Consider the following 16,393-nt stretch of genomic DNA (forward strand, 5'->3'; position numbering starts at 1 on the left):
GATACTAATCTGTTATCAGATATGAATTTAGCCAGTATTTTCTCCCAGTATGGGGCTTCTCTTCTCATCCTCTTAACAATGTCTTTCAAATGGAAGTTTGAAATTTTGACCAAGTCCGATGATCAATCTTTTTCCTTTATGGACTGTGCTTTGGTATCTATGGAAAACTTTGTACAAAGCACAATGACAAAGATTTTCTCCTATACTTCTTGTTAAGTTTTAATTGTGATATTTAAGTCTATGATTTATTTTGAGTTAATCTGTGTATACGATATGAGGAATTGGTCAAGTTTCATAGTTTGCAAATGGATGTCCAATTGTTCTGGCACCACTGTTGAAATTGAGTTGACTTGTCACCTGAGTCAAAAACCAACTAATCATATATGTGTGGCCTATTTCACTCGACTCTTTCTCAGTAATCTATGTCTACCCTGTTTTCAATAGCAGAATGTCTTGATTACTGTGAATTTACCTTAAGTTCTGAAGTTAGATAGTAGAAATCCTTTGTTTTTTTCAAAAATGGTTTTGACTATCTTAGTTCCTTTGCCTTTCCATATTAGTTTTAGAGAAAGCTCAGCAATTTCTATAAAATTTCCTGCTGAGATTTTGACTGGAACACACTTATATCTATAGAACAATTTGGGTAGAATTCATATTTTAACTGAGTCCTCATTACAAGACCAAAAAAGTTCTACATGCATGAAGACGAATGCTATCTACACTTGCAGTGATCAATTTCACAATAAATATAAATATGAAATCATTACATTGTACATATGAAACTAATATAATGTTTTATGTCAATTACTCCTCAAAGAAAAAAAAATTAGGGCTCAGAAATCAGACAACCAACTACTTAGGTTCAAACCCAATGACCTAGGAAAACTGTATAAGTTATAAAAAATATAAAAAAGAAAGATATGACAAAGAAAAAAAATTTTTTAAGATAAAAATATAAATTTTATAAAAAACAGAGATGTATAATTATATTTAAGTGACCCAAAGATAAGAAAAGCTAGAGAGAAGCTAGTTTTAACTGTCGATAAATAGTAGTGCAACAAATAATATCACCTAAAGCAGTGCAAAAATAACTAAAAGAAAATAAAGAAAATTAAAATACAGTCGTCCTTTCACACTGCCTTACCTAAGAGGTCCAAAAAACTTGACCAAGGATTCCCGAGTATCTACTTCTGCCACATTTGAGAGAGCAAAATCATAGAGTTCAGGGAAATGTGCAAAAGCAGCTCTCTAGAAAAGAACAGGAAAAAAATTAATGCCTACATATAACAACTTACTGCACAACAGAAAAAATATTTTTTAAAAATATTAATGCACTTCTCTTTCTTATACACTTCTCAAATGTGACCTCTGCCTTGTTCAAAAGCACTAAATACAATGGGAAAAGAAAACAGAATTGTTCTAGCAAGAGTGTAAAACCAGAGTCAATATTCAGTTTTTGATTTCTAAAGTCACATTTTGAATATACATGATAAGACTCAGGAAGCCCAGCTTCACTGACAGGAAAAGACAAAAAACAGAACACTTTACTATTAAGAACTGGCTTAATAAATAAATAAATAAATAAATAAATAAATAAATAAAATAAAGAACTGGCTTAACAAAACTAAAAGAAAGTCTCAAGGGCCACTCCCACTGAAGAGGTATCTGAGGGAGGGGCCTACAGCTTACTGTGCATGCTTGACTTTGAGACTCAGGAAAGAGAGGCTAACACTTCCAATCAATACGGGGTAAGCTGCAAGAAAACAGGGCAGCATTATGCTGATTTGATTAAGTGCGTGAGAGGTCACATCTCCAGTCCTCCTTAATGCCAGGGTAAAAGATCCACAAATTTTTAGTCCCCTATAGAGGAATGCACAGAAGGTTGCCAAGGTTATGGATAAGGCCTGCCATGAGATTACCACAGACAGTGGCAAAATGACCCTGCACCAAGCCTGCAAGTGAGTTCCCCAAGCTAAAAGATGAAGGAGTCAGCTCCCAGGAAGACTCCGGCACCATCAAGATCAAGCACTGGGACCTTGTCAGTGGGTTGACAACCAGCCTCCAAGAGACCAACTGTTGAGCCTTGCCGGTGCCAAGAGAACAGCTCAGACCACACCAGCCGTGGTCACTTCAAGGGCAGAGGCAGAGGAACAAACACTAACTCTCTGAGAAGAGCAGGAGAAGATATCTGAGGTGAGACTGCGTGCAGGAAGAGCAATGACCTTGAGAGACAGGGGACGTGACAGGGACGTGACGGTGAAAGATAATCTGAACTTTAGTTTGGCTGCGTCTTTACACGTTCCCTGCCCTCCTCCCTGCAAGACTCTTCAAAAGGTTAGGACCTTAATTACTTTAAATTGAGAAATAAAAGTCTCTTTCCGCCACCAGAGGAAATGGAGTTCAAGAGCAAAATGAGCTCAGTAATAAAAACAAAGGTAGTCTGAGGGCATATCTGAGCTGCATTGGTAAATTTCAGTACCATTACATGTCTTTATCTTTAAAATGTATGAAGTATGCACATATACTTTGTCAAGTAGAAATACTCTTTCATAAAATAAAGTTGATATTTAAATGCACCAAATTTGCCCAATAACTAATATTTTTTGACTGTCAAATATCAATATACTGATTCTCAAGACTGAGGACTAGAACAGAAACCTTTCTTTTTCATAAAGCCATCAGAATTAGCAATATTTTAAAAATTCAAGATGAGCATACTATTAAAAAAGTACCTTTCCTATTTGTACTATATAAAACCTAAATTATTTATGACACAACTTCATGGAACAGATGCAAAGGCTATAATGCATTTCACTTACCTGGAGAGAAGTAATTCTATCATAGTGAATAGTTGTCATCTCATTCTCTGTCAGAGCGTTTCCAGTCTGGTCATTAATCTCAAAACCAGTATAGAACTTAAGCATGTCCAAAAGCTGAAAGGATACATTTAAATTAACAAACTGCAAACATGAGAGCAAGAAGGCAAAAAAAGACACTATTAAAAATAATAAATAAGTCCACATACCTTCTTAGAGGTACCAAAAAGCTTTGGAATATAAACACTACAACAAACATTTCAGAACATGTACAAATGTTTTATTTAGGTGAGAATAAAGTATACACTGTGAATAACTGTTAAGTTTATCTCATATACTTGGTCTACTTCTACAGGGGAGAACTTAAAACTGCAACCCCAATACTAAAGAAACATTAAGGAACTAATCAAAAGAGGTCAATCATTTTAATAGAAAAAAAAAAAATCTCTCTACATCACTGTAAATATATAGACCCATACAATTAGAGGAAACTCCTGAGGGTTTATGCCACTCAGAATTTTCTGATGAGAATTTTGCAATTCTCAATTAGCGATACTCTTCTCTATATTGAGAAAAAAAATAGCAAGGTAGGAGGAAAGGCTAAGTTATCCGTTCCTCTCGTCAGTCTCCAGGGCCATCAAGCCCTTTCTCTGGCTTAGTTCCTGCGACTGCTGAAGGCCTCTTCTCCCCCTGTGATGGCAGCATCAACAGAACTGGGGGCTGCATCTGCCCCCCATTTTTATTATTCTTAATTCTAACCTATAGCAGATCAGATATTAGGATTTTTTTAAATTAAGTTTTATCGGAGTACGGTTGATTTACAATGTTGTGTTAGTTTTGGCTATACAGAAAAGTAGATCAGTTATACATATACCTACATTCACTCTTTTTTAGATTCTTTTTCCAAATAGGTCATAACAGAGTACTAAGTAGAGTTTTCTGTGCTATTTAGTAAGCTTTTATTAGTTATACACAGTAGTGTGTATATGTCAATCCCAATCTCCCAATTTATTCCCCCTCCCCGATATTAGGATTATCTAATGTATCTACATGCAACCAGTCACTGGGTAAAATTTAGTATGAGAATAGGAGAAAAGGAATGCTCACAGACACCAGATAAGAGTTTCTAGGAGAGAATGTAAATATATACGAAAATTTTATCTCCAGCTGTGACCACACCAAAGGCAAGAGTCAGAAGTTTGTTAGAAGACTTTTCTTCTGGATGACATTATCGGAAATGGGAAACCCTACTACTCTGTCTTCCTGCACAAAGCAGTAAACAAAGTGCGCCTGCCTGTCAACTCAAGGCAGCGCATACACACGCCTCCACTTTACCAGCCGCCCCGTCACTATCATCTCATGGAAAAAGAGCCATGATAGTAGGCTCTTTGCTAATATTGAATGACGTTAAATCATTTCGCTTGAAATTAATGCTTATCATCTATTTATAGTCCACAGAATCAAAATATATGAGCATGTGCAACTATATCATGCATAATTTAGCCCAATGATAACATCACATAGTAACAAGTTTTATGTGAATTAACCATCCCCCTCAAATTTAATAATGTTTGTTTTACTGTTTAATTAATAAAATGAGTATTTGGAAGAGAAAAAAAGATGATGATGTAACATTAATAGAGGTCATCTACATGAGAAGGCATCCACTTTGTATATGAAGACTTGGTTTCACTTTAAAATGACTAATTTGGAATTTACATCATTCAGCTAAATATTTAGCAAAAGTTTACTTTGTGCCATGCCCTGGTACTCCCAGTTGCATGGCGAAGGAAGAAAAAAATCAACTTAGAAATGAAAATAGTAAGTGTATTCAGATACATCAATGCTTACCTGGGAAAAAAGATGGCCATCCTCTTCTCTACGAACAAGATTGGAAAGGTAACAGTGAACCAAAACGTGGGAGTCATCCAGGATGGTATTAAACCAGCGTCTTGTGGGGAGTAGGGCCTAGAGAAAATAATCACCGCAGCAGTAAGTCTGCATGCTCTCCCAGCAGGCGGCGAACTCCACTGATACTCAGTGCAGGAGTGTTAATCACATACAGAGTACCCTCAGCCCCTCAAAAGACACTGCACAAAGCAAAGGGTCTAGTCCATGCTGCAGATACACTCAGTGGTAATGTTTCTAAACAAAGTACAGCACTAGGAAAAAATCTCAGATTCTATCTTGGCCAGTAGTTTTCAAACAAAATCCTACTAAATAAGGTTTTTAATACAAACACAGCCCTTTGACAGTCATCTGAAACTTCAAGAGTCAATCACTTTTGACTTTCTTCTCTCTAAGACACTTGAAATAGGTACAAACAAACTAAGGCCAGTTTGAGGTGATAAAAGAAATATTTCATATATAGTCATGGGTTTAATCTTACATATATAATCATCAGCTTCCTTAATGATTATGTAACAGAAAAATCACTGCACACTTCTTACCTCTAGATCAATCATAAGTTCAATAAATCTTTCACAGTAATGAACTTTGTCCATAGTGACAGGATCTAAACATAAGAGAGAAAACATGTTAAAACTTTCTTACTTAGGTCATTCTATGGTACTATATCTTAAAACTGGCAGTTATTTAGTTATTTAAACAAGGTTATTTATCTCATTCATCAGAATTGGACTATGATTCAGAGTATAGACCTCACATATTTTCAAAAAGGGCAGGCCTTACACTTACATTAAGCTTTATAAGCAGGAGAAAATGAAAAATGTAGCTTGCATCAGAAATACATTTCAAAAATCAGACCTGCAAACATATTTTTAAAGTGTTTAAGAACATTTTCATTTTTAAAATAAGTACAACTTTGTGACATGATATACTTTCAGAGTACAAATTTCTTTTTTTCCTAATGTCAGAAAATGTTCTGCTATTTTACCAGCTGAAACCATCCTGCCAAGATTGTTTCAAATGAAAAGGAGAAAAATTTAGGGTCCCTAGTCTAAGGACTCCCAGCAGTGAATAACCCAGTGCTAGACCTATAGAAGGTGTCCTACAAATGCTTTATTTGAATTTATTTAAATCTACTTATTTATTTGTTGTAGACAGGCAAATAGAAGGCTTTATGTGAAGGAAGAATATGAATATTTTTGTATTCTTCATCTTATAGGTGAGAAACTGAGGACCAGAGGAAAATGACTTGATTTTGGGCTGGTTAGAACTGGAATCCAGTTTTCTGAGACACAGCCTAGGTCATACAGTTCCCAAAACTAAAGAATTTAAATGAGTGACTTTTAAATTAAATCCATTCAAACTGGTCCTCGGTTGTATTTTCTGTTCTTATTACTGGCAAAGGAAAATAATTTTGTCCAAAATTTAAAAATGAGCAAAATCCGTATTTCATATTTTTATTTATAGCTTGAGAAAATTACTGGAAATGGCCTATTTAAAATTAGAACATGATGCCTGGCACTTAATTTCTGAGTTCTGGTGGATAAAGCGGCATATTTTTACACTAATTGGCCCTACGAGGCATGCTGTTCAGAGCTGAAGCCCTGTTATTCCAATTTTGGACACCAATAAATTCTTATCACTTGCTTTGGATGTGTACTGTGTTTTTTCCTTCTTTTGATAGTAGCCCTGACATTTCAAATCATCCTACACAGATTTCCTCTATAACAACTGATGTGGACAGTTGCTTGCGATAACCTTGCAAAACAGAACTACACACAATCTTCTAAAAATTAGTTTTCTGTTTTCTAACTATATAATCCATCTGGTTTTATGCCCTTTGTAAACTGGCACACTATTTTCATCTCTGTTGTTTCCTTTGCCAGCAAGTTAACAAATTCTGATTAAAGCTCAAGATCAATCTAAGAAATTTTGTTTTCTGACAATATATTATGACAATGGCAACATTTAGTGCTTTGTTAGTCATTAACATTTCTGCAGGCCCTATACTGTTATATTTTCTTGACTTTCAAACCTTTCTAGATGCCATCAACTTTCTGAGGGTGCGAGGTGCTGGGGCGCTGCCACACTGCATGGCTTGTAGGATCTTAGTTCCCTGACCAGAGACTGGACCTCGGCCCACGGTAGTGGAAGTGCCAAGACCTACACTGTAGGCCAGGGGATTCCCTACCTGACACTAATTATTATACATTACTGGTTTTCATTATTATTATTTGTGTCAAGGAAACCAAATCTAAGTCCTCTTTCCAGGTTCATGGTGCTTACCTGAAAGATTTAAATATACAATAATTAGGTGACAGATTATAAGCATATGACAATTTTTTCTTTATACTAATACTGGTAGTAATATTATACCCCAAATCTGGCACCATAAATTGGCATCTGTAGCATTATTATCTATTCCTCACTGAATTACAAGTGTGACTTCCAGTTGTAAACTATTACTTGGGGAAAGTCAACATTTATAAGTACACATTGTTGTATTTTAGTTTAAACAAAGCTACACTCTCTGATCCATACGTATGGTATAACCTCTGGTGCATATAAATATGGTACACCTATTGAACTGTTCTTAGATTATATTTCAGTTAGAAAATAAAATATTAACAACCAATGAGATATCATACATAGCATACACATATTTTTATTAAGTAAACAATACCCTATTTGCACTCACTAGATGCTTATGTCAGTCTTGCCAACCCAGCAAAATGCAGTTAGATCCTCTTGGTACATCGAGCTCATACTCATATACACACACATATATGTATCTATATACAGTGGATAATTTTGATATATTTTGAAGTTTATACTCCACACAGCATATACTTCTATTTGTTTCATAATAAATGGGGACCACGACAGAGGAAAACACTTCCCATTTCATCTTGTAGCTCATATCTCAAAATAATTCTCCTCTTCCCCTCCTAAACAGTATTTGATATGGCTTGAAAACATTATTCAGTACCAAATTATAAATGCCACGTGGACAGGGTCTGTGACTATCTTGTTCAACATGTCCCGAAACCTTGTTCAAAACCTGTGTGTTATAAGGAAGCTCCAAAAAGAGTTGCTAAATAAATTAACATTTCAATAACCATGCTGGTGCCCTTAAATGATATGAATTTCTAAGGCAGTCACAATACTCAGACTGGTAGCATACTTGAAAAGGGAAGGACATAACCCCTCGTCAATATAATTTAAAATCATTTGGAGAGCAGTTTTTAGACTAAATATAAATAACAGATGGGCATCTGAATAGTAACTTCACAAATGAGCTGAGAAAAGGAAGATAGTTACCAGAAAGTGGGACTGATTTCAGCACAGAGATAAACTTCTGGATAAGTTGTGAAAGAAATCTTCTTTCTTGATAGGCTCTAAAAACAGAGAGATAACAAACAGGGAGCAAATTATTTTTGAGCAATAATTATTTCAAAAGTAAATCTTAAATGCTGAACAGCCTTTCTTACACTGCTCAAATTGTTTCATTTCTCTCTGAAATCAGGACCATAATTTAAACAGCTTCTTCCTTGAGAGAAATACAGCATTATATGAAGAAAACATGAGCCTCATTACTGGCCTAATAACCAGCCCAGAAAGTATCTCTGTCTTACTATAAAAGTTTTCACTTGTGATTTAAAGGACTAGAAAGGAGTTTTCAAATTTTCATTTATAGTCTGCCTTTAACATTAAAAATCTAATACTTAAGTATGTAGTTGAAATGAGCAATTTCATACTTTAATATGCTTAAATTATTAAATAGAGTATTACAATGTATAAGAATTAAATGTTAGTTTAAAAAACAACTTATTACTCATTACTAATTTAAGATGCCTCATGTACCAACTATTCAAAAACCAATCATCACATATTGGACAGCTACAAATGATTATACCAGCCCTGCTGGAAATAACAAGGAGGGAAATGACTAAAATATACTTAAAATGATGACAAGTCATAAAATATAATCAGTAACACAAGCCAACATTGATTAGTAAAACTGCCTGACATGAGCTGAGCACCTACTGTGCTAGGATCTGAGCTGTGTAAGGACATCACACAAGGTAATCTAATGCCGACAGCAGTCCTACGAAACAGGCACTGTACTGTCCGGACTGCACACTGAGGCTCAGAGAGGCGCAGTGACTTGCCCAAACTTACACGGCAGGTGGGTGTGAAACCTAGGGAAGTCTGATCATAGAACTTACACTCTAAACAACTATACACAGTCTAACCACTACAAAACGAGCTGATGTTTCAATGAAAAACACTGTGTTTCAGTTCAGAAGAAAGCACTGCAGGCTTAGTACTTGGTCTGGAAGACTGCTTAAAAAGGTTAGGCTCAATTAAGTGAAGTAGAGGGGCAAAGGTGGTTAGGAAAGGAATGTTTATGAAACGGTGAACAGTCTATTGATTTGGAATTAAATCATACTGAGGTAATGGGAAGAGAGGATTTAAATTTTTAAAAAGCAGTCAAATAATGCAAAGATATCACGTAAGTAGCCCAATTAAGAGGTTATTGATTAGAAAGGTATCATGAAGAGATGAGACTGGAGCCTGAAGTTAAAGAAAGGATATTCCTATTCTGACCCTATTCTCTTGTCCTTATACCTCTCATTTCCTTACTCTCAAACTCATTTCTCTGACATCCAGCTTTTTTCAGTTTCTCTCATTTTCAGTGATCACCAGCACAATTCCAAGCTTCACTTTTGTCCTCAACCCTCTTTTCACAGTTTATATAACTCATTAGATAACCTTACTCATACCTATGACTTCAACTGCTATCTATGGGTGAACAGAGTATTATCCTAAGTGGACGAAAAAATGTGAGTCAGAAGAAGTTATCGTAGGCTCAAGAAGTGAGTCCTAAGCATATATACATAAGCAGAGGGAGAAAAAAACATGAGTGGAAAGAACACTTGGAGATGAAGAAAGAAAAAAGGATCACACTCACTGCTAGAAGAGTCACGGAATAAATGAAGCAAGAACACAGGTAGACCAGTTAGCTTCAAAGACAGAGAGAGGAACAAACCTCTTGGAGCAGGGGCCCCCAACCCTGTGACCCCGGGTCCCCTCCTGCTGTGCAGGAGGAAAGCAAGTGAAGCCTTACCTGTATTTACAGCCACTCCCATCACTTGCCTGAGCTGTCTCCTGTCAGAGCAGCAGCAGCATTAGATTCCCATGGAAGCACAGACCTTGTGATCTAGGTTGTACATTCCTTATGGGAATCATCCCTGAAACCATTCCCACTCCCTGCCCTGGTCTGTGGAAAAATGTCTTCCATGAACTGGTTCCTGGTGCCAAAAAGGTTGAGGACTGCTATCTTAAGAGTATACAGATTCTTTTCTTCCTTCCTACTAACAGAACTTTGTTTGATGACATAAATGCTTGCTACCAGACTTTACCCAATTGATAATAATTACTATTAAAATAACCTGCAACCCTCATCTGCTTCCTTACTCGTTATATACTTCATATTTTTCTCCTTAGCATGAACCACTAGATAATATACCATAAGATCCATCTGTTCTTAGCTGCTTTCCCCAACGAGAATGTAAACTCCACAAGAGTAGGAATTACCTTCTATTTTGTTCTATGCCATTTCGCCTACACCTATAATAGTACCCAATAAAATAATAAACACTTAGATTTATTGAATGAATGAAGCATATAAAGTGTAGTGTGTAAGTCATTGTTAAGAGTGAGGGAATGGGAAAAAGTTGGACTGACAGCCTGAAGACTATGGAGAAAATTGAGACCCATCCATGATGAACAAACTCGGATGGACAACAGGCAAAGGGAAGACCACTGATAACGCTTGTCACTGGGGCAGAGACAGGGAAAGGAGAAATGACGTGCGGCTTCTGGACCTTTGTGAAAAAGATTTCTATGATGGTCTAAGTAAAAGCACTTCTTAATCGCTTATTTGGTTCAGCAACTACGTAAAGGGAAAAACAAAACAAGTCAGCAACATCTAAGACTCACAACTCAGTATAACAAACCAACATGGAACAAAGCTTTGGCAACATACTGTTCTCTTGCTTCTGGATCCATCTTTTCATCATTCTTTTTAATCAAGTTCCAGAATTTTCTTAGCTTAGGTGTCTTTTTTAATTCTAATTCCAATCGTGCCTGAAAGAATGATGTGGCATTAAATCAGCCATAACCCCAATGTAAGGATATAATATAGAGCAATGGGATAAAACCAGATAGGAACATGACAAAAGCTGGAACCTAAGAAACTAACACCTACACTTTAAAAAACTACTTCAATTCCAATACTTGTCAATAGAAAAAATATAAGACAAAAGAAATTTCTCGTTGAGATTTTAAGCTCAGCAATAAATTTTCTTTCTTATTTCTAAAATTCAGGACTTCAGTTTGAAAAATACGAGCATTAACATTTAAAGTTCAAAAAGTCAGTCTGAAACAGAGCATATAAAACAGCTATCATAATAAGGAAATGTCCATACCACCACTCTTTCTCATGGTACTTATCCATTTTTAACTTGGTAATAATTATTTATAGGTGCCTGTTTTAACCTTCATCAACTGGTGCCTATGAATGAGCTTGCGTATCTGAATGTCTGCAAAACCACCCACATGCAGGAAATGAAATTCTGAATACAGTATTATATAGAAATCTGATAGTTTTAACTCTACTCCCTAAAATCTGTTAATTTGGCTTCAATACTCGCCCATATTATCCAGTAAGACTTTGACGGAAAAAATGAAGTTGTTAGTATTAAACATAATTCAGATGTTCTCCTATAGCTGTATGTACATTACATTCAAGGAAAATTAAAAATTCAAGTCTGTATTTAGTCTTATCCAGAGACATATCTATGAATAATATTTTACTAAATTAACTCCCTTTATGAGCTCAATAGATATTACCTATTTCACCTTAAAATAATGACATCAGGAGAAACATTTATTGGCTTATACACAAAAGCTTTAAAACTGAAAAAAACTACACCTATGATTAGTTAATGCATAGTAAATTAGATAAATTTGGTGGGGGATTTTTAACTGTCATTTTATATCCATAACAAAGCTACACCATCTAAAACCACATGTTCCACTTACAAATACATGTGAGTTTCTGAACTGAGATACTTACAGGCTGTAAGCCCATCCACATCGGGAGAGAGATAAGCTGCTGTACTTGACTCCGTATCAAGTCTACTTCCTGTTTAAAACAGTCATGAGGGGAAAATATGCCATCAATTCTTTCAAATTAATGATTTTTTATTACTAAGAAGTTCAATCCATTTTTTAAAAAGATACAGCTAAGCCTCATGATTTCCAAATTCCATGTCTGTGATGTCATCAGCTTGCAGATGTATTTGTAGCCCTCAATTCAATACTCCCAATGCTTTCACTGTCATTCAGTGACAGCACAGAGCAGAGCCAAGTGTGAACTGCCCAACACACATTTTGAGCTGAGGTTAGACAAGGTGGGCTCTGCCTTCTTGCGTCAGCTCTCTTACACTAGCATCTCTTTTTGGTCTATTTAGTGCTACTTTCTCATAATATTGTGATTTTTGTTGGTGATTTTGATATGTAAAATGGCCCTAAGCACAGGGCTTCAGTGCCATTCAGTGCTCCCAGGTGAAAGAATGCTGTGATGTGCCTTAAAGAGAAAATGCTGTGTGTTAGGTAAGTTTGTTCAGACTTAAGTTGGTCACAAGTTCAACGTTAAAATAGAAACACATAAAACAAGGCTATACATTGATCACCTGATGAAAATGTGACCAGAGGCTTGCATGAAACTATCTCTGTATTTTCCCTAAGAGCAGTGGTTCAGTTTTAGCTAATTCTGTGTTCACAGCTATTTTTTAGAGCATAACTACCTCAAATAATGAATATTGGTGGTAAGCTGAAAAAAGTACCAATAATAAGATAGCTTTTAAGTTAATTAAACTAGCACCAAACTACCAATACTAATTAAATCTTGGTTTTGTTCCATTTCTGACAAGGAATCACATCTATTTATATTTGCTTTGTTTAATTTTATAAATGTTAAAGAGGTAATATGAATATAAATCTTTTTCTGGTCTTTGCAAGACCATTGTGAGGTACTACATGGAAACAGATAATAACCATCCGTCTATCAACGTTATTTTCAGGGTAAGAAAGAACCGCATGCATTCTCCTGCATGGGTCTAAATGCACTATCAATTCAGAAGCACCTATATATATATATATATACAGGTATATACCTATTTATTTAAAGATAAATACCTTCAGATAACCCCAGGAGAGAAGTACAAGTGAAATATTAATTACTATAAATGTTTATTTTTTAGAACATAATCTTACGAAGAATGAAAAATGTATTATGTGCAACCCAAGAGATTTTGAAAGATCATCCATAATCACCCCTAAACAGTCAACTCAAAACGTAACTCTCCTGCTGACCTGCCGGGTTATGTATGAGGTATGACTGAGAAGTAATGAAGCTATGTCCCTGTGTACAGTTTATGACACTGATCTCATTACTTAATGTTCATGTTATCAGACTCTTTGCTGCTCTATATTTGGAGAATTTCAATTCTTATCATTTTACTTAGATGCTAGATAGAAAGAAGAAGGGATCAAGTCCAAATCTATTAAAAAGCAAACAGACCCTACAAGATGATTTTCCCAAGAAGGAGCTGAAATGTTAGCATTGTCCTCATTCTCTACTACTATGAGGAGATGGCTCTAGAGCTAATCTCATTTACAGTCAACTTAAAAGAATAAGAAAATTTGAACATTCTCCCCAAAGATAAAGTAAAATTACCAAACTATTGAAGCAGTGGTCAAGAAAAAGCAGTAAGACTGTCTGTTCGTGGAGTGAAAATTCACCATCAGTTTCAGCTAATGCTGCTTTCAAGATGCACTTGAAAAAGAATGGGAAGTGATCTGGCTTCTTCTTAAAAGTCTGAAAAGAGAAAAAATAAAAATTCATTTTGAAATGGCTTGCTCACCTCTTTTTCTCCTGTAAGCAAACACTGGCAGACTTCTTAGGAGTCTATTAACCAAACGTAGTAATTACAAAAAGATTACCTGCTTACTTAAAATTCACTGTAGCAAGTCAAATACAGATTTCTGGCAGGACAATGTGAGAGTTGCAGAAATTTTCAGCTAATAAAATAATGGCTTTGATTCTTTTATTTTTTCTTCAAGTATTAGGCTGGTAATTAGCTTAGGATTTGTTTTTTTTTTTTTTTAAATTAAAGATCTAAAGTGTTTTAATTATTTTAATTTAAACAAAGAAACATCTTAAGCAAAAACTGAAGTCTTCCTATTCTATTTAATCTCAAAGACACCCTTTCCTTTATATTATTTCTTTACTCTTAATATACAAATAATGTTTTAAAAAGAAAAGGTAAATAATGTAAACATATTCAAGCTTCTCTGTGATCTACCTCCCCACCTTGCTGTTGGCTCTCTTTTCTTTCATGGGCAAGTGCTCCAAACGTATGACCTATACTACCTGTTTCCACTTACTTCTCTGAAACAAGTTTCCATGTACAGCACTCCCCTGAAGCTGTTATAGCTGTCAAATCCTAAGGACGCTTACCAACGCTCAACTCCTTTTTGATGCGGTTTCTCTTCTTTGTCACTTTACAAGGCAGTGTCCCTGGGGATCTGGCCTCATTCTTCTTCTCCCTCTCCCATTACTTCAACTACCATATGCTAATGATTCTAAAGACACATCTTCAGTCCAGACTTCTTCAGTCCTTAGACTGCTTTGTCTGCTCCAATCTCATCCAGATATTCCAAAAGCGACTTAGACTCAGAAAGTCCAAAACTCAGTTCAACAATTTTGTACCCGCCAAAGCATTCCTCAACCCTCTTCTACCTATCTTGGTAAGAGGCACCTCTCATCTTTTACATTCAGTTGCCCAAACCTGGAAGGTTACTGAAAATAATACCCCGTCCCTCAAGCTACTTCAATTATCAAATCCAATCAATTTTACTTTCCAAATCTGTGTGTAACCTCTTCTCTTTATCTGTATCAACTCTAATCACCAAAGTGGTCTTTACAACATGAAAACTGATGAAGTCATTCTCTGGTGTCCCTCCCCCTTCCTCTGGTGGTTCAAGGCAACTTTAAGAAACCTCTAAGATTTCTCAATAAGACACAAGGCCCTTATATGATGGTACGAATGAATATTTGAGGGTCCATGGTTTTATCTTTAAGAATGTTAACACCTTTTCAATTTGGATACCATCCCCTCAAAAGAGATGGCAAGCATACATGGCTTTCCTTCATTTAAAGAAGTATGATTGAGGGGAAGGAACTCTTTTGATGAGCTGACCATTTCATAATGGCCAAAGAAAACCTAGATTTTGGACCTCTGTTAGCTGATCAAGGCTCTGTTATAGTAGCCAAAGAGAAAATGTCAATTATAAATTTCAAAAGAGAAAACAGATCCCAAATCAGACAAAGAGAAGACTGAAATTACAATATAAGCACCTATTTTGACTTTAGACATACTACTTTACTCCGGTAAAACTATAAACACATACTCTCTGTTGTGAAACAAGGCACTGAAAAATATTATCTCACTGAACATTATCTATTTGAGCTCAGTTCAGTTCAGCCACTCAGTCATGTCCGACTCTTTCAGCTACTTAATATAAAATTTACTTTATCTGATGTAAAAGTCTTTATAATACGTACCATTCTTTGTTTTAAGCACAAAGCAGAAAAATAATTTCACATTCATAATTTTTCAATTCACAGTGTATTAAAGAAAGAACTGAAACCAAAAGAAATATCATTGATTTGGCCGAAAAGTTTGTTTGGTTTTTTCCATACTATCTTAGAGAAAACTTGAACAAGCTTTTTGGCCAACCCAATATTTTTTCATGCATCCATACTTTTTCTCAATATTTACTTTATTTTTGGATAAAAATATTTTTCTGTTCTAAAAATATTATCAGTAAAAAAGCTACTATGTAACAGCTTAAGTGAGGACAGTAAGAAAGCTATGAAGTAATTTAAATCTGTTACCTCCCATGCAGGCACATTTTCTCTGAATTTTTCATTCACCATACAGCAGATTGACATTAAATAGGCTTTGCTGGACACTTCTGGAGAATAATTCATCCAGAGGTAATTTTCAAGATACTGGCTACAAAGAATAAAAGGCATAGAATATTTCATTAGTTACTACCATCTCATTATATCACTCCCCTTGAAAAAGTCTAATTACTTACAGCTTTTTGAAAATCTGTATTGATAGTCTGAGAGCCCTTCACAAATTAATCTATAATGTAGGTCAGTCTTACTATTGGAAACATATGTAGCAAATATGGCTCTGGAGAACGAGAGTTTTATTTCTAAAATGAGGGTTTTTCAAAGTAGGAAAACATCAAAGATTACTGACATATATAATTATCACCATTAGAGCACTGGATATTTCCTTATCTATGGTGCTTAACAGAGTAAAAAACAAAAATATCTGACAAATATCAGCTCTAAAATCATATGATGGACAGCTTCACAGACAAAAGTAACTGAGAAATTAACACAAACTCATATCAGGACCAAATGGTTTCTGAAAACTAAGAAAAAGACTTACTCAAAAAGAGGATCTGTTACTTAATTTACAAGGCATTTAACATAGGTCAGTTTTCAAGGTAACTAG

At 35.4% G+C, this 16,393-nt stretch overlaps 1 protein-coding gene across 1 annotated transcript in view; it reads right to left on the bottom strand.

Moving 5' to 3' along the window:
* The window catches only part of AQR (aquarius intron-binding spliceosomal factor), an 81,714-nt gene that overhangs the window by 50,741 nt on the left and 14,580 nt on the right, over nucleotides 1-16,393 (bottom strand). The window contains exons 5-13 of the mRNA XM_027971654.2: nucleotides 15,757-15,877; nucleotides 13,534-13,674; nucleotides 11,869-11,937; nucleotides 10,777-10,877; nucleotides 8,046-8,122; nucleotides 5,267-5,331; nucleotides 4,668-4,784; nucleotides 2,820-2,933; nucleotides 1,145-1,248 (exon numbers count right to left, since the gene is read on the bottom strand). Coding sequence (XP_027827455.2) covers nucleotides 1,145-1,248; nucleotides 2,820-2,933; nucleotides 4,668-4,784; nucleotides 5,267-5,331; nucleotides 8,046-8,122; nucleotides 10,777-10,877; nucleotides 11,869-11,937; nucleotides 13,534-13,674; nucleotides 15,757-15,877 — 909 coding nt within the window. The remainder of the gene's footprint in view (nucleotides 1-1,144; nucleotides 1,249-2,819; nucleotides 2,934-4,667; nucleotides 4,785-5,266; nucleotides 5,332-8,045; nucleotides 8,123-10,776; nucleotides 10,878-11,868; nucleotides 11,938-13,533; nucleotides 13,675-15,756; nucleotides 15,878-16,393) is intronic.

The sequence above is a fragment of the Ovis aries genome, chromosome 7, assembly GCF_016772045.2.
Source record: "Ovis aries strain OAR_USU_Benz2616 breed Rambouillet chromosome 7, ARS-UI_Ramb_v3.0, whole genome shotgun sequence".
In the NCBI taxonomy this organism is placed as follows: domain Eukaryota; kingdom Metazoa; phylum Chordata; class Mammalia; order Artiodactyla; family Bovidae; genus Ovis; species Ovis aries.